We start from the raw sequence: 24,989 nt of genomic DNA, 5'->3' as shown, positions 1-24,989 counted from the left end.
AGGTCAGGGTATTGGATCTTGAAAGAGGTAAAAATTTGAATTCTCCTATGAATTGAGATTGAGAATTTTTGAGGGTTGAAAAAGTTTTGAAGCTTCAAAGTACTTGTTTGTTGTTATCATTATTTCACAGCCATGAAGGCTCTTAAAGAGGGGCTATAAGCTGGAAAAGTTTAAGATGCATTTCAACATCTTGAACACCTGCCCCCATCCAAGAGTAGAGTTTAGAATTTGAATATTTGGACCTTCACTTGTGTTGTTAGAATTGCCAACCTCTTTCATTGGTCTTACAAGGTGTTACTAATTACGTTTGTCAGCTTTTGCTTATATGTATGAGTTCCAAAAAGACTATTCCAGTGTCATGGGAAGCCTAGGTAACTTTAGGCTGAAACCCCGGGGCCCCTGCGGTGTCCCTCAGACTAGGGGAAACCCTGTCTGTCCCTCAACCCAGGGTTTACACTGAAGGTGTGCCTGCCTGGGCCTCCACCCTGTCCTTGTCTCCTGTCCATCCCTAAGCTGAACCCACCACCCTCCACCCAGTGAGGAGACCAAGCACCAGACCCCACAAATAAGTATGGACAGGCTTAACGGAAATGCACCACACCGCGTACACACAGGGGAATACAGTAATGTGCAAAGGCAACCAAATAATACAACACAGGGAAGCAAAATGGCAACAATGGAATATACTACACCAGCAACCGTATGCTCCTTAGACCACCACTCCAGACCGGTATCGCTTAGCACAAGGCAAGAGCTATAGTCGGCGACGCCCATAGTCACACAGGGCAATTTAAAGACAGAGGACGTGGCTAAGCCCTCAGCCAGAATGACAGCCTGGTTAACCCAATCCAAGCCGGATCAGAAGACCAACCAGCGCCGCTGAGAACTATGTGGTAGGATGGGGTATTACCGCTGTCTGCCGGACACGCTGGTGCGAACAGTGTCCGACATGACATCCAGAAACTAATGCTATTTACTTGTAAATCATATTAAGTAGGTCTGAATCTCCAGGCTTTAACCTCGTTGGTTGCTCTAGCCGGACTCCAGGTGTAACGCATTAGCAAAAATTCGATATTCCAGTAGAGTTCATCAAAAATATTCACAGAACCCTGGTCCATGGCTGCAACCTCCTCCTACCTACCACCATCCCCAATGCCTCTTCCGATTAGTAGGCTTGGCAAAATGGCATAGTTGCAGTATGATGTCTAATCAAAGAAGAGGTACCAAGGTTCCCAGCAGGTAGGAGGAGGTTCACAGGGCTCTTGGCCTGCGGCAACGGAGTAATAGTGACCTTGGACGAGGGTCCTGTGAACTCCTTTGCTCAGCTTTATATTCTACCATGTCAGGTCCTTTGGACATAAATTAGCCTGCAATAGCCCATGTGGGACTATACAAATTTTCACATACATTTTGAAATTTTTTACTTTATTTTATGTGTCTATGCCTCATAACAATGTACATTTTCAGAATCGCAATGTTTACCTGAACTGGGCCATATTTTGCGTCTTGATTGACGACACGAATCTGAAACACAATGCTCTTACCATACATTAAAGTGTGACTGTCCCTTTAATAAATTTGTTTCTAGACATGTAATCATTTAGGAAAGATTTTTTTTTTCCCTGCTCCTCTTCTCGTAACTTGCCTGATCAGCTAAAGTACTTCAACATATAATTTGTGTGTTTGATTTGTCTTAATTAGATTTATTTATAGGTAACTGATCATTTCGTCAACTGTCGGAAATTAGAGATGACAGTTAACTCTTTGTCTCCCTGATGCCTTTCTGTGACATCAAAAAATCCACTGGTAATCACAAGGGCCAGTCACAGGGATTATGCTTTTCTAGTTTTTCACAGGGAATATTATTTATTCAAGAGTTAAATTTGTATTTAATTTACCACTTCAGAAGCCCACCAAAGTAAAAATAGCTGTCAGCCAATGGTTCGTCTGGCAGCTATTTTCCCTGGCGCCTCTATATTCGAACGATCGTTCTTTTGTTCTCTATGAGAGAGCCACTGCAAGATTCCTTTAAGAACTGCTCATCTCTGAGAGAATAAAAAGGTCCGGCATTCTGATATTGGATGTGCCGAATCTTTTTCTCCTCCAACTCCATAATTCAGGGGAGAGTCAGGAGGTCCTCATACACGTTAGATTGTCAGCTGATCCCACCGACATTAGAGGGTTTGGCCAACATCAGTCTATTATGTATGGGAGAACCCAAGATAAAAACAAAATGGGCAAATACCCTGTAGTAAGTAAATAAATACATGTAAATAACCTAATGTACTTAGTTAACATTATGATAAAAAAAGAGTAAGAGCCATCCCATTGCGACAAGGTGTACCCAATCGGGACGGTCCCTAACCGCAATATGTGTCAGCAGGCATCCAAATAGACTGGGGGCAGAGCTTGGTATCTAAGTAGGGTTCTCTTCTCTACCCCTTTTTTTGTCTTTCGGGGTTGTTTTAATCATGTTTTTTTGTCTTTCTAGTTTCTATGGTGATTTATATTTTTAACGTATATCTAATAAAAGTATATATTTTAAAGGGAATTTCTATGTTACCCAGAACAGGACCCAGACCTGACTATTCAGGCACCTGTCCCTGAAAAACTATATATAAAAAAATGCCCCAGGGGAGCCACCTCCCTCATTATACAAAGTACAAAAAACTAAAGCAAAAACAAATAAATGAGCCGGAATATATGCTGGTATAAGTGCAATGTGGAAGTGTATGTGGTGGCCTAAAGTCAATGAAGTCAGTGAGGATTGGCCAATATGTGTATAAAAAAGAACACAACATAATTAACAACTGTGGTTAATAGGTTCTTATTATAATACTAGATGGAGGCCCATGCTGTCGCATCGGGAGGGCGGTAATGTCACGATGGGGGCAGGCTTTGCAGCGTTGAGAATCTCTCCCCCCCATGTGCTCGCCCACTTATTTATGCTCTCTTTCCCCATGTGCTGACTTCTCCCATCTGTGCTCTCTTCTTTGACCTGTCTACCCCATGTGCCCACGCTCCTCCCTATCTGTCATGTAAGGCACACACCCAGCCCTGTCATATCAGTAATGTAATATGTTTATACATCCAAATGTCACCAGCGCTGATTACATGAGATGGGGGGAAAAATGAACTTGCTCAGCAAACCCGGCTCTGGGCTAAAATGTGAGCGTGAAATCCGTGGTTTATTTTTATAATGTTTACTGCCGTTTAAAGGTTCGGTACTCAGAGCCTCTGTGTCTCCACAGAAGAGTGTATTACTCTTACTACAACCTCTGCTAAACTGCTAAGGGGCTGAAATTACGCAGATAGTTCTTACCAGCGGCATAGCTACTATTTACATCCTAATCACCCCACCCCTGGCTGCATTTTGCCTATTTGTTTCTTAAAAGGCCCAGTGGTCTCCGTGCTCGGAACCCCAGCGATCGGGTGTAATCTGTGGAGGAGCCTGGCAGCATGTGTTCATTTTTCCTGCAGCACCTCCACAGGTGAAATAGAGTATTGCAAGGTGGTCACTGAAATCAATATATTGGCGTGTGTCATACACCAGACACAGTGTCGGGCTGTGGTGCCAAGGGCACACCAGTAACCGACTCCAGGGCCCCACTTCTCAAGTACATGCAAATGTGACATTATCCTCAATCACAAATGAACTGAGAAGATTGGTAAATGAATAAGATGATTCAAGTATATTGTGCCAAGTACTGATCATATAAGAGGGTTGGTAGTCCACTCTTTCACAGGGATCCACCGCAGGACTCTTCTGTTCTCAGTTGGGCCGGTCCAAGCCCGCACGGACACCTTGGGCCCAGACGAGAAATAGATTCTGGTTTTAGGACTTCCATTAAACTGGTTGGTCCATAGACAACAATTATCACCTATTTGCAGGAGAAGTGATAATGAACTCAGTGATCACGAGAATGGAGTAGATGGGCATGAGCGGCCACCTTACATTCTTCATCTGTTGGAGCAGTGATCACTCATGCACATAATCACTCCATGGATAAATAGAAGTGATTGTAGCAGTGGTCACGCATGAGTGCTACTGCTCCACTCACAAAGGGGACTTTGGGTCCTTCGTTCTAGTGATCGGCTTTGGTCCCAGTGGTCAGAATTCCAGCGATCATGCACAACTATCATGTGCACAGGTGCTGAATGCTTTTGGGTCATCCCCTTTGATAGCTTTCAGCAAAGTATAAAACAAGTGTATTTTGATGCCTATACAACACTCAGACCTCCTGCGGGTTCATTAGCGCATTATTTTTTTTATTATAACAATGCACAGGAGCGTAGTTTCTATAGAATTGGTGCCCAAAAATTATCCCCACCTAAAAATGGTTTCTCTTAGAATACGCTGATAGGGTATTTGTAAATAGGTTGCAAATAGCTTGGTTGCTTCCATATCCCAAATTTAGTAATCAATGGCTATTTGGGGGTGAAAAAGAAAACATGAACAGAAATCAAGATCGAAGTTCACCAAAACCTTGTAGGACTTGCCTTCCTGCTCTCAGAAACAACACTATATGTAGTGCAAAATACATCTAAACTAGAATGACAGCCATTTTGAACAGGAACATGTTTATCCCACCCCAGCAGAGATCAACAGCAAAATGGACTTTCTCCTGGATTCCATTCATTGTGGTTTTGTGTTTCAGCTTTTTTAGATATATAAAGAAATAAGAACTTTGTTTTTCTCTTTAAGCCAAGAGCCGTAATCCGTAAACACTTGTAAGGTCTTAAAATTCTTCCTGGGAGCAGGGATGGCGTACTCGGTTCTTAGTAGACTCCTCGCCTGTTTTCAGCCTGCTTGCACGCAGTATCGGTTTGGTAATGACAGGTCTAATAACAGTTTGCTTTTCTCCATGTTGATATGTCGCTGCCATAAAGATTTTTTTATGAATATTTTGAGGGTTAAATCCTAATCTTGAAGGTTTTGCAGATCCGCTAGTCAGTCTCCTTAAAATTTAATATACCTCGTTAATGCTTACTTGCAAACACTGAAGGATTTTTACGATTATAATCATGTGTTACAGCACCTAGTACTGTTCCTAAGCAGCATACTAATCAGCTTAATGAGATATTACTGCACTTTTTGTTGAGTAAGGCAAAATCCTTTTTATTGTTGGAAAGCTTGTCCTTTTATTTTTATTCAAAACATTATCATGTTTTATTGTATGCCAGAGACGGTCTGTGGGCTCGGCAAATAACAGCCAAACTTTTATATTTCATTGTATATTAACTGCTGGATGTGTGTATATTAAGTGCTGAACGTGGTCGAAGCTATGAAGGACAATGTGGCGCTTGCGCGGCTTCATTTGGGAAATTTAGAACATTCAGACAATGCAAAAACCTCCAATGATTGTTGATAGCATGGGCCACTGTCAGCTTGGGAATATAACGAGGTATATCAGTATATGACACCTATTACATGACACCATTGACCAAGATAAGTAGGATTGACCCATGGGGCAAACTTCAAGGGCCCAATGTCTGGGATGTTTCAAGGGCATTTCTTGGAAGATCTTGGGGCTGAGCTCATGCTAGGTCTGTATTCTGGCACATTTTTGGGGCAGACCTTCCAAACATTGTCCAGGGTTTGCATTCTTGGATTTTTTTGTGGGCATTTCTGGTTGGATCATGTTGTGGGGCTTGAAATTTCATTTGAATGGCCATTTAAAAGTTGAGAAGCATGCATATTGTCCACATGTACCAACCCATTAGGCTGTAACTCTGTTCCCAATGGCAAAACATTGTAGCCATCAGAAGAACTTCTCTATAGTCCTTTGACCGACTTGATGGTATGGTGGGTTTTTAAAAAGCTTATTGAGCTTGGATACTGGGCCTCATTTTTTGAGCCTCTTTTGCATCAAAGTGAAAAGAAATAAAATATTGATGCTGTTCTGAATTATATGGTAGAATTAGTCGTAGGATGACACTGGAAGCTTTTGTTGGTGTATCCATCAGTTGCATGTATACAGTCCAACTTTTTGACTTCTACGGTCTAGCATCAATCCTTGGTCCCTTTATTGCTCACGAATAAGTATGTGCATGTCCTCTTGTACCCAAGTCTATGAATGTCACTCTTACCCTGTGCTTTTTTGTCTATTGTAGGGATGGAGGAAGCTAGTTTGTGCCTTGGAGTTTCTTCGGCTGTGCCTGACGTTGACACTCACCTCAATAACTCTTTGCTTAATGGCCAGTATTCAATGAGTCAGAAGCTGCATCAGATCACTTCCCAGCTCAGTCACGCCTTCCCAGAACTACAAAACCGTCAAAAATCAGAGGACAAGTTGGGAGCTGCACCCATTGACGAAAAAAGTCATGTGTCAATGACAAGTCAACCAATCAGCAGTCAGATGGCTCTGTTGGCCAACCAGCTGAATCGAGAGGTTGATAGTGGTCTGAATGGAAGAGTAGACCTTCAACAGTTTTTAAATGGACAAAACCTTGGGATTATGTCACAAATGAATGATATTGAGGACGACGCGAGAAAGAATAGAAAGTACCCTTGTCCGCTTTGTGGCAAACGTTTCCGTTTTAATAGTATTTTGTCCCTCCACATGCGTACCCACACTGGTGAAAAACCCTTTAAGTGTCCGTATTGTGACCATAGAGCGGCCCAGAAAGGTAACCTGAAGATTCATTTACGCACACACAAACTTGGTAATCTTGGCAAGGGTCGGGGGAGGGTTAGGGAAGAAAACCGACTTCTGCATGAACTGGAGGAAAGAGCAATACTAAGAGACAAACAGCTGAAGAGCAGCCTTCTACAACCCCGACTTGATGTGAAACCCCAACAGCAGCACTTACAGCAATCTCCACTATCTAATTGTCATAACTCTGTGCAACCGAATAACACTCCGTCTGATGTTTCCAGCAAGGCACCTTCACCTAAACCTTCAGTCGTTCAAGACGACGCAATAGCACCTACCACTGGATTTAGGTGCACTTTTTGCAAAGGAAAGTTTAAGAAACGCGAGGAGCTTGATAGACATATCCGAATTTTGCACAAGCCTTACAAGTGCACTCTTTGCGATTTTGCTGCTTCTCAAGAGGAAGAATTGATTAGTCATGTTGAGAAAGCTCACATTACAGCGGAGTCTGTTCAAGGTCAGGGGTCCAGCGGAAATGGAGAACAGGCAGCCAATGAGTTTCGTTGCGAGGTGTGCGGACAGGTTTTTAGTCAAGCTTGGTTCTTGAAAGGCCACATGCGAAAACACAAGGATTCTTTTGAGCATTGTTGTCAGATATGTGGAAGGCGATTCAAGGAGCCTTGGTTCTTGAAGAACCATATGAAAGTTCACCTGAACAAATTGTCTGTAAAGAACAAATCCCCCAGCGAAGCCGAGGTGCCAGTCTCCATGAGTAGTGTTTCTCAAGATTCTCATGCAAATCTCTACTCCAGATATATATCATGTTTGCAGAGTGGCTTCATACCATCAGAAAAAGCAAGCTTGAGTGAACATGGTCACATGTACAACAAAGGAGACTTGAAAGACAAGGAAGTCCTAGGTAAGCTGCTGTCACCGATTGCGAGCTTGGCTCACAACATGTCCGAAAGTGATAAGCATTCTTTACTTGGCTCTCTCAACCTGGTGCCTCCCTTGAAATCCAGTTGCATAGAACGATTGCAAGCTGCAGCCAAGGCTGCAGAGATGGATCCAGTAAACAGCTACCAGGCCTGGCAACTAATGGCCAGAGGAATGGCAATGGAGCATAGCTTCCTGTCTAAAGAGCAGCATATCCAGCGTAACCATGAAGATTCATTAGCAAACGCCGGAGTTCTATTTGATAAAGACAAGAGAGAGTATGTGATTGTAGGACCAGATGGCTCCAAACAGAAAATGCAATCTGATTTAGTTCATGGCTCTAAAATTTGCAATCAGAGAGACGTGCCATCAAAACTTGAACTTATAGAAAGCACTAGAGATTTCTTGTCGCACGGCCTCAACCAGGGGCTCGAGTACAACATGCATAGCTCCGTGAAAGAGAAGCCCACCGAATGCCCTGACTGTGGTAGAGTCTTCCGAACCTATCACCAGGTCGTTGTACATTCGCGAGTCCACAAAAGAGATCGAAAGGCCGAAGAAGAGGCGGTTCAAGTAAACCTCGAGGAACGAAGGGGATCAGGGAGCGATCAAGAATCTCAATCCATGAGCCGATCCACCACCCCGGGATCGTCTAACATCACTGAAGAGAGCGGAACGGGTGGTGCCCTGTCCCAAGCCGGAAGTGCACAGGAAGACAGCCCACATCCCTCATCACCCTCTTCTTCAGGTAAGAATCTACTAATCTGATACTTGACAAATAGTATAAAAAGTCCTCTAAATTATTAGCAAATTACAACTTATTAAAGGAGATGTTCTTGATTGCAGAGACATGGCTACTTTCTTTCCAAAAACGTACCCCATCTGTCCATAACTTATGTGTAGAGATGAGGGAATATATTCATAGGTACCCTGTTCAGCGTCCACATCAGTAGTCTGTGTCTCCGAATTAGTGTGCTGCAAACCACCTCCTGCTTGCCAGCATCCCTTGCTCCTTTTCTGATTACTTGGTCCGGCGCCAGGTCATGCATGATAAAGTTGCACTGGGCGTACAAATCAGAGGAAGCACCGTGGATTCCAATGGGCAGGAGGTGATTCGTAGGCTCCCGTCAGGCGTCCACAAAATAGTGACGGGGATTATGGACCACGGTCCTATGAATTTATTTGATCATCTGTAGTTAAGTGACATTGCAGCCTTATACAATTCAATGTAGCCCAGTTGCAGTACCAGACTCACTAGACATGGATGGTGTCATTGAGACCATATAAAAGCACATAACATTTGCATAGTCAGAAACGGATTTACTTAGATTGAAATTAGGGATCCTGACTATAGGACTATACAAAGGGGCCATACAACACATCCTCTATTGAGATGTTCTCTGGTGACTTGGGACGGGAGAGGGACCAAGGTATAGTTACGTATGATCTCTTAAGAAGTTGGTCATCTCTACCACCACAGCCATAGATGCTCCGTACATTATCCATAAAGGGACAAACTGTCGTGTAGGGGGTGCATTGAAATTACGAGCCTCCTGTGAATATGGCCCCCAGAGATTGATGTTCAGAAACCACATCTTGACACCAGGTCCTTGACCCTTTTATCTTCATGTATGATCCTACAGAACATGTTTCAGTGTAACACTTGCCTTATCTGTCCATTATTATTTATGACTTCTTATAAACCCCAAAGGCTCCAATAACCTCCAGACTGAGGATGTTAAGGTAAGGTATATGCCGTGTTAATAGCTTGCCATGTATGTCACTGTAAAATGAAGCGCAGAGAACCTTCCAAAGAGTCCTCCAGGCACCATGAAGACAAACAGATGGTTGGTAATTTACTGTGCAATATGTAGTCTCCGACCGACCGGTGCGGGAGTCTGTCCAGTGTTACAGGATCTATATTATGGATTTTACAGCGGCTTCTCCCAAACACTGCCCCTCTGAGGAAGGAGGAGAGGGCCCTTTAGTAATACTGTAATCATCCTGCAGACCTAACGAGAGAGGAAATCAAGATATAACACAATAACCTGTTACTATTAGCAACATTGATTTCTGCAATCAGGCATTTAGTCTAGAAAATAAGAGCGTTGGAGATATCTAAAGGCAGAGTGTGACCGGTGATGAGGGGCAGAAGCGGCAAGGTTGAGGGAAGCGGGAACCGGTGTAATAGGGGAGATCCTTAACAAGTGCACTGCAAAAGTTAAAAACGACTTGGGCATCCTATCTATCTATTTAAACTTGAATTTCAAAGAAGCTTTATTGGCAGGATGAAATAAACATTAGTTTTGCCAAAGCACATGTACAGTAGCGAATAGGGATAGGGCACCTCCAGAGTGGGGACTATGGAAGTGCATGGCATATCTTAGTTGTCGTTCTCTCAGCTTATGGCATGCGCTCACAACCTGCGCTGCTCTCTCTCCCGTTCTCCCATACTGCATTGCTCTCTACCCCGTGCTCACATCCTGCACTGCTTGCTCCCTCGTGCTCACATACTGCGCTGCTATCTCCACTGCTTTCTACTCTGTGCTCACATCCTGCGCTGCTCTCTCCCCATGCTCACATACTGCGCTGCTATCTCCAAGGCTCTCACCGCCCTCACATCCTGCGCTGCTCTCTCCCTCGCGCCCACATCCTGCGCTGCTCTCTCCCCCGTGCTCACATCCTGCGCTGCTCTCTCCCCCGTGCTCACATCCTGCACTGCTCTCTCCCCCGTGCTCACATCCTGCACTGCTCTCTCCCCCGTGCTCACATCCTGCACTGCTCTCTCCCCCACGCTCACATCCTGCGCTGCTCTCTTCCCCGCGCTTGCATCTTGCATTGCTCTCTCCCCCGCGTTCACAAACTGCACTGCTACAGTAGCGAATATGTAAGTGCATGGCATATCATAGTTGTCCTTCTCTCAGCCTATGACATGCGCTCACATACTGCGCTGCTTACTCCACTGCACTCTCTTCATCAATGTTTTGTCTTCCTTCTTCATGGAGCTGAAATCCAGGAAGAGATCGAGAGTCTTCTGAAGTGAGTGTCCCTCACTGCTGAGTATTTGGTGCAGTGTAGCAGGAAGTGGTTCTCCTCCTCCAGTTCTCAGTGTGGGCACAGACTGTCCTCCTTGAGACTTGAAGCTTTGTCTGTGCCAGCCGGACTTGATGGCCAGATTGTGAGTCTATACCGGCTCAGGATCTGGCAGTCTCTAGGTTCTGAGAGCTTCTCCAGATATGGAGCCAGTCTGTAGTCTCTCTGTAGACTCCGGGACATGATCAGTTTCTGTGAGGCAATGTTATCGTTCCTCCATTCACGGACATGCCTCTCTTGGCCCTTGTCTACCACCTTCCTGATTCTGGCTTTCGTCAAGTTGCTGTGATAGGTGTTTTAGTCAGGTTGGGTTTGGGTGAACTGTTCCAAGGGTCCTGGTTCGCGAGAACCACCTGTATGTAGCATGGCTTTATGGTGATGAGAGCTTGGATTGCTACTCTGTTTGTGAGCCCAGAATGACGTCCTCTTCAGAACTGCTAGGTGTAGAGGTAATCTGCCCAGCTCAGGCCCACAGGCACTGTTGGTGGTTCTTCAATGGACCTGGAGAAGGGGCCTACAGAATTCCAGGTAGAATTTTTCTGTTAGGTTGGAATCCTACCTTGACCAGCCTGGGTATGTGTGAGGGCCCCAAGAGGATTGGGGCGATGATGGCATCGGTGAGTTATAGCCAGACCCTCACTGGCGGCTTCAGTTGGTAGAGTTTTTTAGGATGGCATAGAAGGTTTTGTGGGCCTTGTCCTTAAGGTTCTCTGTTTGGTTTGAAGCTCCCTGACTGGTGAATTTCCTGACCAAGGTAGGTGTATTTGTCCGTTCCTGTAAGAGTACAGTTGATTAGTACAATTAGAGGGTGCTAGTCCGATCTTGGCTTTCTCCTCTGAAACACCATGATGTTGCTTTTCTTTGGGTTGATCGGTATTTCCCATGTATAGATGAATTTCTCCACGATTTTCAGGTTGTCTTGGAGGCCTTTCTCGGTTGGTGACAGCAGAAGTAGGTCATCTGCATACAGCAGGATTTTCACCTGGATGTCATGGAGTGTGAGACCTGGTGCTGTGGAGGATTCCAGAGTGGTGGCCGCTCAGTGATGTAGATGTCTGTCTTACTCCACAGCTCTGCTGGAAATCTAACGTTCACACTCGAACTGCAGCTGTTCTCTGGGTAGGAGCTTTTGATGACATCATATGTCATTCCTCCTATTCCGCTCTCCAACACTTTCAGAAATAGGCCCGGGTGCCACACTGAGTCAAAGGCTTTTTTTAAACACCTATCTATCTAATATCTATCATCTATCATCTATTATCTATCCAATATCTATCATCTATTATCTCTCTTATCTATCCATCTCTTATCTATCTGTATTTATTATCTATTATTTATTATCGATCTGTTATCTATCTAGTGTCTATCTGCCCATCATCTATCTATTATCTATCTATTATCTATCATCAATCTATAATCTGTTATCCATTATTTATCTATATCTGTTATCTATCTATTATCTATCTATATCTAATATCTATCTATTTCTATTATCTATCTATATCTATTATCTATTATCTATCTATATCTATCATCTATCTATATCTATCATCCATCTCTTATCTGTTTGTATTTATCTATTTATTATCTATGTGTTATCTATCTATTATCTATCTACCCATCATCTATCTATTATCTATCTATTATCTATCATCAATCTATAATCTATCTGTTATCCATTATTTATCTATATCTATTATCTATATCTAATATCTATCTATTTCTATTATATATATATATATATAATCTATCTATTATCTATCATCTATCTATTATCTATTTGTTATTTATCGATCTATCTATATCTATCTTATCTATCTATATCTATCATCTATCTATATCATCTATCATCCATCTCTTATCTATTTGCATTTATTATCTATTATTTATTATCTGTTATCTATCTATTATCTATCTGCCCATCATCTATCTATTATCTATCATCAATCTATAATCTATCTGTTATCCATTATCTATATCTATTTATTATCTATCTATTATCTATCATCTATTATCTATCTATTATCTATCTATTGTCTATCTATTATGTATCTATTTATCTATTATCTATCTATATATTATCTATCTATTTCTATCTATCTATTATCTATTATCTATCTATCTATTATCTATCTATTATCTATATCGATCATCTATCTATTATCTATAATCTATTATCTATATCTATTTATCTATATCTATCATCGATCTATTATCTATCATCTATCTATATGTATCTATTATGTATCTCACATCTATCTCACATATATCTGACGACATTAGAGGGATTGGTAGATGGTTGCTCCCTATGGACCTCAGTAACCGCTGTATTCTTGATGTTATCGGTGTAAGGTAATACATTTCTATGACCTGTAGTAAAATATATGATCAGTAATCCACATAGAATAATATATAGAGGTGAGCGGCAGTGTAACGCATGTCCTGCCAGGACCAGGTGTGAGGACGCTGAACGACACTGGTTAGGATATTGTCACATATTACAGGTCTATTTTCCATGCAGCTTTCTCTACTCCTATATATACATACATGTATCCCACCAGGGGACCATATGCTTCAGTGAACCCCAGTTATGCACCATATGCACAGAGATATTCTTTGCATGTCGTCTTGTTTTCGTGTTGCTCCTTTATTACATAACTCGACGTACGTATACATTGCTATTTATATAAGTGCAGAAAACCCACAGATGCAGAACTTCACAGCGAAGGATCAAATCTAACATGAAAAGTACAAGTGTCCCCTGAATGGTGGCGGCTGCTCCTATAGATTCGGGGTCACTATGAGACCCTCGTCATAGGTCTTACATCTGGAGATTTCACTCCTTCCCGTGTGACCTCAGAGAAATGAGAGATGGATAATCTCAAACAGATCTATAAAGGGCATCATGGCGGGGTCAGGTCAGGTCCTCCATGCCAACGACAATACCGAAGTCCTGAATAATAGATGTGTTTCCGCATTTGTAGGACTGCCTGACATCATAGGGCAGGTTCACACATTGCAGAAAGCTGCAAGCCACAATGCAAAAAAATGAAAATGCTGCAAAACCGCTAGAAAATATAATACATGCAATAGGGGAAAAAAAAGTGAGACCACTGCTTATAGAAACAACAGCTACAGTGGAGACCCGCAAATAATATATTTAGCCACTATTCTCATCATAATTTCAGTGTACATAATACCGCCATATGGTACTTAGATAAACTGCTTAACAATTCAGTCATTTAACAGCCAGGTAATGTCATATATGGTCCACATAATAGTGCTATATAGCGCCAAGATAATGCTGTATGTAGCTTAAATAATACAACCCTATATTGCCAAGACACTGCCAAGTGCAATCTACATAATACTGCCATATGGTACCAGGATAATATCATATATCATAAGTATAATATGGCCCTGACAATGCGCTATACAGTCTACATAATACTTCCATAAAGAAAATGCCTCTGTACTGTGTCTCCAGGTGGTCTTCTTCTCTGGCAGACTAGTGAAGGCTGCAGCTGTTCAATGGTTGCTGATTGACTGCAGCAGCCACATGACCGCTAGGAGACGTAGCATTGAGATCGGAGGAACGGCACTGGTCCAGGTGGTAAACATACACTACTATGCATTTATACAGGGGAGCTATTGATAAGGGGTGTAGTGATAAGCGAATATGTTTGAGTCCCTGCGGCTAGCTGTTCAACAGCCGCAACACATGCAGGTATTTCCTAAGAAGCAGAAAATCCCTGCATGTGTTGCGGCTGTGGAACATTCGCGAGACCTGCAGCCATGGAGACTCGAACATATTTTTCAAGCACGCCGATGACACTCGGATAGCACCTGAGCATGCTCAGATGACACCTTAGCCGAGCACGTTCGCTCATCACTAATAAGGGGCTGTCTAGTATTGTACAACCCTTTTAAAGAACTCGCATAGTACTGCCATATAGTTCACACACCATTCAATTTCCCAATGAATCCACCATACACTGCGACATGTTACTGGGTAGGTTAAGTTGACTCTTGGGAATTCTGTCGTTGCCAAGTTCACGACCCCCTAACACCAGCCCAGAGGTTGTTTGTCTTGGCTGTAATAGATGTTTGTGGTCACAGGGATTTGCCCAAATTACTACAGAAGGTATGGTAGAAAGTGTGCGCCCGTGATGCAACCCTGCTTTTGCGGAGAGCAGCCATTAGGATGTCGAAGCACTTAGAAAAGTCTCACTAGTTGGTCTCTGCCATTATTACTCTCAGTAGGACCAAGTTCAAAAAGTTCTTACAAATTTGCACCTTCCTCGCGTCTCGTGAAAACTCCCCCACTTGTAATATTTACTATGTAAGTGCAGTACTGGGACCTTGTTAAGTTCAGCGGACAGCGCCGTACTCCCCACTTTGTCTCCCAAGTTCATTTTCCTAGTAAATATTGATGATTCTCCGCGTCGGCTCTTTGGGTATAAATTTGACTTTAACGACTAATTTTCCGAAACAGCATTTTTTTTATGCTAGAACTGCGCCTTTTTAAGTGTGTAATCTACAGCATTAATTAAACGCGACAGTAAAACATATCTAGCAAAATGAAATAGAAGGATTTAGTAAAACCCCCAAACAAAAATTCAACTCAACTTCTGAAGGACTTCTTAAGAAGCCGCCCGTCGGTATCACTTCTATTACTTTGTGTTTCTTCAGAGAGCCGGGTCACAAGGGCCTGAGAAACTATGTTTTTTAAGAAAACCTAAGCAATGAAATTCCTTTCCTTAACTAGTGCTCTTAACATGATAGCAGCAGAATAAGTTCATCATAAACCCTTCGCTTTCCCGGCTCTCAAAGTGATCTCCAGAGTAAGTCTCTTTATAAGAGCCTTTTGTTACCTGATGTAATTCTTTGTAAAGCAGCAATACAAGACTGAAGGCCCCAGACAAGGGAGGAGGCGGCGGGTTATATATAAGTAACCGGCACAGTCTGGGAACCCTAAGCGTTACATCCTAAACGTGACAGTCCCATCAAATGTTTTCACCGGATTGTGTGTATTTTTTTTTTCTTCCTAAACATGACAGTCCCATCAAATGTTTTCACCGGATTGTGTATTTTTTTTTCTTTTCCCTAGTGCCAAGATCTAAATAGATGTGAAAATGCCAATCTGGGGCCTATTGACTGGACACAATCCTTTAAGTTCTGACCAGGAGGTGGAACCAAAACAGAAGGAGGACACATCGATGTCTTAAAGGATTATACCTATCTTAACAGCTAGAATATTCTATGTAAAAATCAGCTCTATTGCAATTTACTGCTTATTAAAATTTGAAACCGTTCTTGAGTTATCACTTTTCTTTTGTTTATAGCTCATTGCTTAGGATATCGACCACTGCTGCTGTCTAATCTGTAAATTCTGCGCTAAGGCTGGCCCGGGACTGAGTTAACTGCGAGCTCCAGCAATCCTGGCCAACTTCAAAAATAGTACAATTGAAAAAAGCCTGTAAGTTCTGCTGTCGAGCAGCAGTGGTCGGTCTCCAAGCCAACAAGCTGTAAACAGGAGAAAAGTGTTAATATGTCTAGAACGGCTACAAATTTTCAGAAGCATCAAATTGCAAATGAGAAAAAAAACACTTGTTCGTCGGGTGAAAGGATCTTTTGGACTGCACAAAAGATCCTTATTCTTGGCAGCGCGTTGTCCTGTGTAAAGAGGAACTGTGCTGCCGAGAATAATGGCAGCCTCTGCGTACTGAGCAATCAAAGTCATATTGTTCAGCTCACATTTAAAGAAGGGTCAGCCTTTGTAATCGGCTTCTGACCAGCAAAGATGTTGCTGGTGATCTGTAAATGGTCCTTTATACATTCCTGTACCTGCTGCAGCTAACCCTGGACAAACCCTTTAAATATTTTCATGAAGAAATATTTAAGGCTAAACAGTTCTCAAAAATGTAAAAGGATTCTTTACTGTTAGAGCAGTCAACTTTGCCAAAGTCACCGCAGGAACTGGTTTAATAGAAGCCTCGTTGATTTTTGGAACCAAAACAACGTTTTAAGGGTTCGACACTACTTTTGTATTAATGACCAATATCTGATCGGCGAGGGCGCGACAAGCGGGACTCCCGCTGATTAGCTGTTAGCGAATGCTGCCGGAAGCCAGCAGCTCTGTCATTTCTATAGTGGCCACTACTGGCTCCTGCAGATCCATGGACTAGTCAGATGGTGTACGTGGTTTTTGTTTCTGTCCATTTTGTGAGGACACAAAAAAAAATAACGATTTTTTTTTTAAATTAATGGCGTCACAGATTCCTAGAAAATTCATGCACCGCTTTACACTCACGGATTCGACCCAGTAAAGGCCGATCACTTCTCTACGCGTGGGCTGCAGCAAATTGATTAAAAATGAAACAAATCCCGAACATCCCAGGCCCGGAGACAGAATTCCCTAATAAACCATATAGTTTAACCTCTATTTATGGCTATTGGCACAGAGGGAACGAGGGACGGGTGAGTGACAAGTGAAGCGCGCAGATTAATGACAACCTCCGCTCGGGTCCGACGATAGACATCTCAACAGACTGAGAAAAGCAAGGGGAAAAAAAAAAAGAAACCCGAGGATTAAGATCTTCATTTTTTTTTCCTTGTGCATTCCAATTGTTCTTAAAATATTTGGCAATGTCAATTAGTAACTGAGCAGAGTTAGCTGATGAACGCAATTTTCCAGTAGACTGATCTCCCTATTGTTGTAGAGCTAACAGCAGATTTCGAAGGTCATTATCATTCCCTGGTAGCTTGGCCCAGCTGCTCCTTGTTGCGAGAGCCAAAACTTTGCACCGGGGCCTGGGGATGGTATGCAGCTTTTTACGGGGCTGGGGGGGCTAGGAGTGGGCGAGAGATAGAGGGGCTCACGTGACTTGATATGACTAAAGTGTACAGTAAACTTGTATTAACACATTCCAAACCGCTGGGAGACTTATGGATTGTCTACTCTAGGATTGTGTTTTTAGGTTGAGGATTTGGAGCTTTTCGGGTCATTCCCTTTTTTTTAGTAGGTCACCATGACTGGCATTCTTTTGTTTCATCATCATAGATTACAATAACCCCTTTTTTTCATGTTGGACGTAAGTAGGGAATAGAAATGGACAAAAGCTATCGGGGGATGTTGGGAGTTGTAGTGTCGCCACAGCTGGAGAGCTTCTGGTCTAGAAGGTGACATTACGTGACTTTTACATGGTCTGACATCTACATCGGTTGATGATTGACTGCCACCTCACTCCAAAGTTTTCGATCAATGCAAATTTTGTACAAAGTTGTGCAAAAAGTACTCCATGCATTCTGATGGTCATACTACACATTGCACATAGTCCAAATTCTGTAGAAGAAGCTAATTGCTCAAAGACTTCCAGTGACTCAAGCCAGAAAGTCACCTAATGCTTCCATGCATCCGTAGATTGCCTATGTCCAATCGCCACCCCTTTCCAACAAGAAATGCACCCACATCACATCTATGACCTAACCTTTGTGATACAAGGTGGAATCACCTATGTGTACATCAGTCTATGGGCATCAAAGAGACAGCAGGTCAAAGATTCCAGAGTCAGACTGGGCAGGCAAAGACCCAGCAGTAACATCAATTTTTGGGGCCTGCTGTGCACAAATTTGTTTGGTTCTATATTATATTAATTTGGCTAGCTTGTTTAATAAATTATTACCTTTTTTTTATGGAAATTAAGTGTAATAGCACTAGTCATTAGCACGCCTTCACAGGGGCCCACCGGAGGATTTTCCCGTTTGCCTGTGGGCCAGTCCAAGCCTGAAAGCATCCCAAACTTCAGTAATTGGTTCCTCCATTTTTCTCACCAGTTGATTTAAAGGCGTTGTCAAGGACTTTGATATTCTTAGGGTTGGATGGGCTTGGGTCTGACAAGCAGAAGCCTCACGAATCAGATGTTTGCAAATCCTGTGGCAGCGCAAAGTAAATGGCGCATGAATAGAGGATCCTACAGCTGTATATGCGGTCTAGTGGTCATTCTCATATCTTGCGGATCGGCTGCTATTAAAGGGAGTGTGATCTGAGCCGCAGTACCAAGAACGGTCATTACACGGCGTATGGAGGTGAGCTGCAGTATCAAGAATTGAGCTATGGTGCTCCGGTCTGTCTACTGTTTACTTCCAGCTGCTCAGGACCTGCTGATTGGGGGGGTTTAGCGATAGACCACAACTGAACTCCTATAGATTACCTGTCCTATCAATATCGTAGCCCTGGAAACCACTTTACTGACATCCTGGCCACCTTCATTTTCCCCAGGAATCTAGATGAATGTTCTAACGCTTGACCCATCCCAACAGATCAAGTCCGTGATTTACCTTCCTTTGACCAATTCCAACAATGTACAACCGTTTACTGTGTATTTCTGCATCATTTTGCTATGATATAAATAATCTTAAAATTCTGACTCTTTAAATCGCGGTTATAAATTCACTTGGCAGGCAGAGGGACCCATCCTGCCCCAGCAGCGAGGACGGTGAGCGTGGGGGAATCCACTTTGTCTATTTTCTTTCTAGCTTCCTTCTGTATAGTTACACACACTGTAATCTCATTTCTAAATGCATGGAATATATTATTTCGTAAACATGTTATTATTGTAACAACATCATGGCTTGTTCTGTAAAAAAAATAAAAAAATAAAAAAAATGGAAAAAAAAAGTTAATTTTTTTGACAGCGGCCTTATCACGCTGTGAAGTGTTTGGACTGGCAGGCTGTAATTTCAGAGGATAATAAACAGAATTTCATAGTAAAAACAATATTTAACATGGCGGAGATTTCCTCGGTATCAGGTTCAGTTAAATGCAAAGCACAAAGGTTTTTTTTTTTTCTTTCCCGAAGCTCAGCTGTTGTAACTGTGCTCCATATGAAGCCTTTCATTCTCTGATACGGAATATTGTCCACGCTGTTTCCTGTTTGCTTGAGATCAACAGAACTTCCCTCGCAGCGGGCATTGAAGCTCCGAACCAGCCGGCAGCCATTTGTGTAGGGGCTCAAAACATCACTACGATGGGTGCTGGCCTGCCGGCTTTATTAATTAACTGGCAAGCACTGTCGTTGCTCTTTTACATAATGACTCCTTCTTACACTACTTTTCAGCATTTGAAAACACCCTGGGCTTCAAAGAGGATCTTTCAGCAGTTTGAGCATGTTAAACTGGCCACGTTGTGGAATGGCGACTGCAGAACTGAATAAGGTTATGTTCACACGTTTTTTTTTTTCTGCAGCCAAAATCTCATCTCTTGGCAGTAAAAAAAGCTGCAGACCAAAAGTAATTTTTGTTGGCTTTTTTTTTTTTTGCTTCTTTTCATGCTGCATTTTTTTTTGCTACATTTTTCAGGATCACAAAGTTTAGTTTTGCTTCCACTATACATACAAGCATGAATAATGCAAGACATATGTGAAACCATAAAACATTTTGGGGGAAAAAAGGCAAATTGATCAAATTATGTAGCGGAAAAAGATTTTTATATCTGAAAAAGTAATGACTATTCTGAACCAAAAAAGTTCATAAAAAATATGTAATTACAGATGTACAATCAGTGGCTAGAGCTGAACTGGTCAGTTTACCTTAGACATTAGCAGTGCATTTTGTAGGTCAGGCTCTGTTTTCTTTCCCACATTAGTCAGCCATTGAGTTCGTCAGGCATTGTTCAATATCACATATTGGTCCGGCAATGTTCAGTTTTGCACATTGGTCAGCCATTGAGTTGGTCAGGTGTTTAATATCACACACTGGTCAAGCAATGTTTGCTTTCCCACATTAGTCATCCATTGAGTTCTTCAGGCATTGTTCACTATCACACATTGGTCAGGAATGCTTAGTTTTACACATTGGTCGGCCATTGAGTTGATCAGAGGTTGTTCAATATCACACATTGGTCAGGCAATGTTTAGTTTTACACATTGGTCAGCCATTGAGTTGTTAGACGTTGTTCAAGATCGCACATTGGTCAGGCAATGTTTAGCTTTACATATTGGTCGGCCATTGAATTGGTCAGAAGTTGTTCAATATCACCATTGATCAGGCAATGTTTAGTTTTACACATTGGTCAACCGTTGAGTTGGTCAGGCGTTGTTCATTATCACACATTGGTCACGCAGTGTTTAGTTTTACACATTAGTCGTCCAATGAATTGCTCAGGAAATTATTTACTTAAACACATATCCCTAATTTAATAAATTATCCAAATCCTAACAGCCATTGCCACGTGAAGAGACCAAGACGTTTTGGTTTAAACTTGAGAAAGTCACAAAAATTAATAGGTTTCACATTGTGCTGTACCTGCTTTTGTTCACTAAAAAGCAGCAAAAACTGATGGCGCCGTGTTGTACTGTGTTTTTGATGCTTTTTTTGCACTTAATCCTTGCTTTCTATGGGTGGAAAAACAATGAAAGAAGTGACATGCTGCAGTTTTCAAAAAAGTAGCAGTTTTCCAATTCAGTCAAGAAAAAAATCCAATGTGTGTGCATGACATTTCTGAAATCTCATAGCTTTTGCTAGTACTGTAAAAATGGCTTTTAATTTGCGTTAAAAATTACAGTAGAAATGCAATGTGTGAACATAGCCAATCATCAGTTTTTATTTTTTTTATTTCTCAGCTTTGTTGCAGAGATATTAGCTTGCAAACTTTAGGTTATAATTTGATAATCCCAATTGGATGTTACCAGTCTCCTGCATTACACTGACTAATCATGAGAAGGAAGCGTCATGTGTAGGAAAAAAGAACACGCCCCCAAGAAGGTTCGAAGAGCATACTTTCTCCTGTGAGATGTAATGAGGCTCAGCCCTGGTTTCTGCAGCTACTGTGTAGTATAAATCAGAACTGAGAGTGATTACAAACATTTCCAGATTCCCTCCCATGGCAGTCAGTGTGGGGAAAGGGAGAATATAGCAGAGCTGAGTGTCAAATACCATATCTAGTCTCGCAAAAGTATCAGTGTTGGGGAGGAACAGACCTGCAGTTGTATGTACACCTAGACCGGCTGTATTTCCCCTCTTCCCACACTGACAGCCCTGAGAGGAAATCTGGAAGTGATTATAAATAATAACACTCAGCTCTGATCTATACTACACAATAGCTGCTCAAAAGAGGGTGTGTTTCTCCCCTGTATGATGATGCCTTTTGATTATGATTGATCAACATCATGTAGGGCACAGAGTACACGCCTCCAGAAACAAACCTCTGTTAACGCCACTTGGGCTTATCATAAATTATTACCTAAAATATACAACCTAAAATCTCTCCAACTGAGGTAAGAAATTAAAAATGTTTTACTGAGATTTAAGCCACTATTATGTGGCGCCCCTGAGGCTCAGTCGCCACAGAGGTACTGCACCTTCTCCTAAGGTGTAGTGCCCCACCAACTAGGTAAGTTGGGAGCTCCTTTCCACACTCCAACACCTGCACCCACACACAGGATAGTTCAGCAATGGACCAGATTGCGGCTTCATGCTTAGAGGGTAGCAGAGCACCTTTCATGGGTCCTTGCTTCGTAACACGAGATGTGCTGGGAGGTGGGTGGAGTTAGATATAAAAGAGTGGGAAAGTTTAGAATTAGAAATGAGTCTGGGAAGGCAGTCTGAGAGAGCAGTCTGACAGAAGGTCAGTCTGAGGGGAGCTCAAGGCGGATGAAGACAGTCAGTCAGGAGAGGCTGAGGACTGGTCTTAGTGGAACGAGCTCCCTAGGAGGAGAGAGAGGAAGGAGTGCTGCAGCTGCCTCAGTGACCTGAGCCAGCTGGCACGGGAAAGGAACAGAAGTAGAAAGACTTAGAACTGCAACCTAAGCTTCCATAAGAGAGAGAAGGAACAGCGCGGAGCGAAGGAGTAGGAGAACAGAGAGGAGTTGTGGGTTGGAAGAGGAACCCTGCCTATTGGTACTCAGTGCAAGGCCGGGGCCCGGTCCCCGAGGTTGTATGGACACTTATGGTTCTGCAGCAGACACCGGTGGAGTAGTTGGCTGTAAATGCATTACTCCCATCCAAGACTTGGGGCACAACAGCATCTGTATAGAGAGCCGGGACTGAGGAGAAAGGGAGTCCCCGAAGTAGGCTACAGCTGTCTGCCGTACAAGGAAGAGTTGTTAGGAACATCTGACAGGAGGAACTTCAGAGTACCACGGAGCTCTTCACACCAAAGGCGCAATAGAGTAGTCGTTCAGGACAGGTACATGTTGGCGGAGTGTTGGAGAGGAGAAGCCTGACTTGCCCGGGAGGACACGGCACGGAGGCAGGCACCAGTGTGTACCACGAACTGTGAGTAAAGCTTTGGAACTACAAGCCCTGGTGTCTTCCAGTCATTGTGCGCCAACACCGTCAGCACCGCTACATCTGGGTATCATCCTTTACACTACCTGTGCCTACACACTGCCCTGGGGTTACAGCTTCACCTGTGGGGAGCTATACCATCTTTGCTGCAACACACCATCAGCTCCAGAGGATCTGCACGCAGCGTTGGCTTAACATCTTGCTTGCCAAACACCACAGGTGGCGTCACAAACTACTTCATCACATAAACTATATCACAAACCACCATTGATTTGGGCGCCCAGGGCCACGGACCAGGTCACTGCTGCTGTGACACATCCCCCTGACAACGGCCCGGTACCGAGTACCCCACAGCCCTGGGACGGGGGCGACCCTATTACATGATATGACCAGTTTAACTTGCGGAAACTGGAGAAATGTCCTTTTGTATTTAGCATTTCTAGAAACTTTTATGGTGGCATTTAAAGCATGTTTTCTTTTTCACTTGTGAACCTGTTACAATAATTCATAATGTTTAGGGTTTTTTTTTTTTTTTTTACCAAGACTCTGCTTTGGCTGACAATGCCTGATGCTTACAGTCTACAATCAGTAAAAGGGCCAGTGGCAAGTACAAGTTTACACTGCTAGCCCTACTGATGTCCACTGCCGGCATGAGAAAAATGATAGCCAGGACCCAGCACTCGACTGCGCAAATTCAAGCATTGTGAAGTTTGTCCTGATGGGAAATTTCATCCTAACTCAAAGAATAAGCCGACATATTTAAATATGGTATGACAATCAAATCCATAAAAAAAACAAACATTTTACATGGTCGAAAAATTTTCAATTTTCAATTTTTTTTCAATGTTCATCTAATATTCTAAGTACTAAGATAGGTGGCCATGATCGCTTCTCAAAAACACAGATCTCATATGTATACATTATATTTTCCATGCATTTTATATGGTCCCTCCTGAAAAAAAAACACCTGAATCTGAAGATTTTTTTGGAATTACAAGTTTCTGCAAGTGTGGGAACCTGGAGGAAACCAAAATAATCCATTTATGGCTGGATCAAAAATGCAGGTCTCCATCATTTATGTTCCACAATATTACAAATATCAAAGGCACCCAGTGGGTAAAAATGGAAAGCAGAGATCATACCCATAACAAGGGAACACCTCAATTGCACAAAAATGAAGTGATACATAAAGATCAAATTTTATTAATAATCATACAAGGATACATACATGACAAAACCGAAACACATATAAAACAAATAAAATTGCATATAATATATGCAAAGAAACCCAACACAGTGCCACATCTTAATATAAAGGAAAAAACACCGTGTGCACAACTGTGGTGGTGTCGAGGTAGGTTCCCAAACCATATATAGTATAATGAAAACCTGGCACTCAACTTAAATGCTTAAATGGAATAGTTTATTTGTAGTACCAAACAGAACGTTTCGGTCAGTGCAGACCTTCATCAGTTAAGTGCTCAAAGATTGTCTGTACTTAGATTTGAGGGCGCTTTTTGTATGTCCCTGTAAAGCCAAATGTCAGTGTGCTGCTGGAGCGCAGATACGTCTTATCTGTCTGGCAGGGAAAGCGCAAGCCTGGTCCTCCTGGATGCTGTGTTCCACAGCTTGTAACTGATAGGTCTGCACTGACCGAAACGTTTTGTTTGGTACTACAAATAAACTGTTCCATTTAAGTTGAGTGCCAGGTTTTCATTATACACCTTAATATAAAGGCTGTGGCAAACCACACAAGGTTCTCACAAAATGCGCTATGTGGAGAAAAAGGCTGGCTTAAATATATACAACTTCACAATAAATGTGACATAACACACTTCAAGTTGACATGGATCACATATATGCACAAAATCAATACATATGCAAGAAGATGTGTACAACCAGAAAAATAACTGGCTTAAATATATATACAACTTCACGATAAATATGTGAAGTAACACACTTCAAGTTAACAAGGATCACATATATGCACAAAATCAATACATATGCAAAAAGATGTATACAACCAGAAAAAAGTGTGCATACAATACCAAAGGAGAGGGGTCCAACAGCATCTGT

At 42.4% G+C, this 24,989-nt stretch overlaps 1 protein-coding gene across 7 annotated transcripts in view; it reads left to right on the top strand.

Annotated features, from left to right (window-relative positions):
• ZNF536 (zinc finger protein 536) overlaps window positions 1-24,989 on the top strand; it is a 467,918-nt gene that overhangs the window by 344,971 nt on the left and 97,958 nt on the right. For all 7 annotated transcript variants that reach the window (XM_073555023.1, XM_073555025.1, XM_073555019.1 and 4 more), the window contains one exon: window positions 6,115-8,280. In XM_073555023.1, coding sequence (XP_073411124.1) covers window positions 6,117-8,280 — 2,164 coding nt within the window. In that variant the 5' untranslated portion in view covers window positions 6,115-6,116. The remainder of the gene's footprint in view (window positions 1-6,114; window positions 8,281-24,989) is intronic.

Source organism: Dendrobates tinctorius, unplaced genomic scaffold, assembly GCF_039654945.1.
Source record: "Dendrobates tinctorius isolate UK_male_01 unplaced genomic scaffold, ASM3965494v1 ptg000214l, whole genome shotgun sequence".
NCBI classification, from domain to species: domain Eukaryota; kingdom Metazoa; phylum Chordata; class Amphibia; order Anura; family Dendrobatidae; genus Dendrobates; species Dendrobates tinctorius.
Note: the sequence above shows the minus strand (reverse complement) of the source record. Positions and strands in the feature narration are given on the sequence as shown.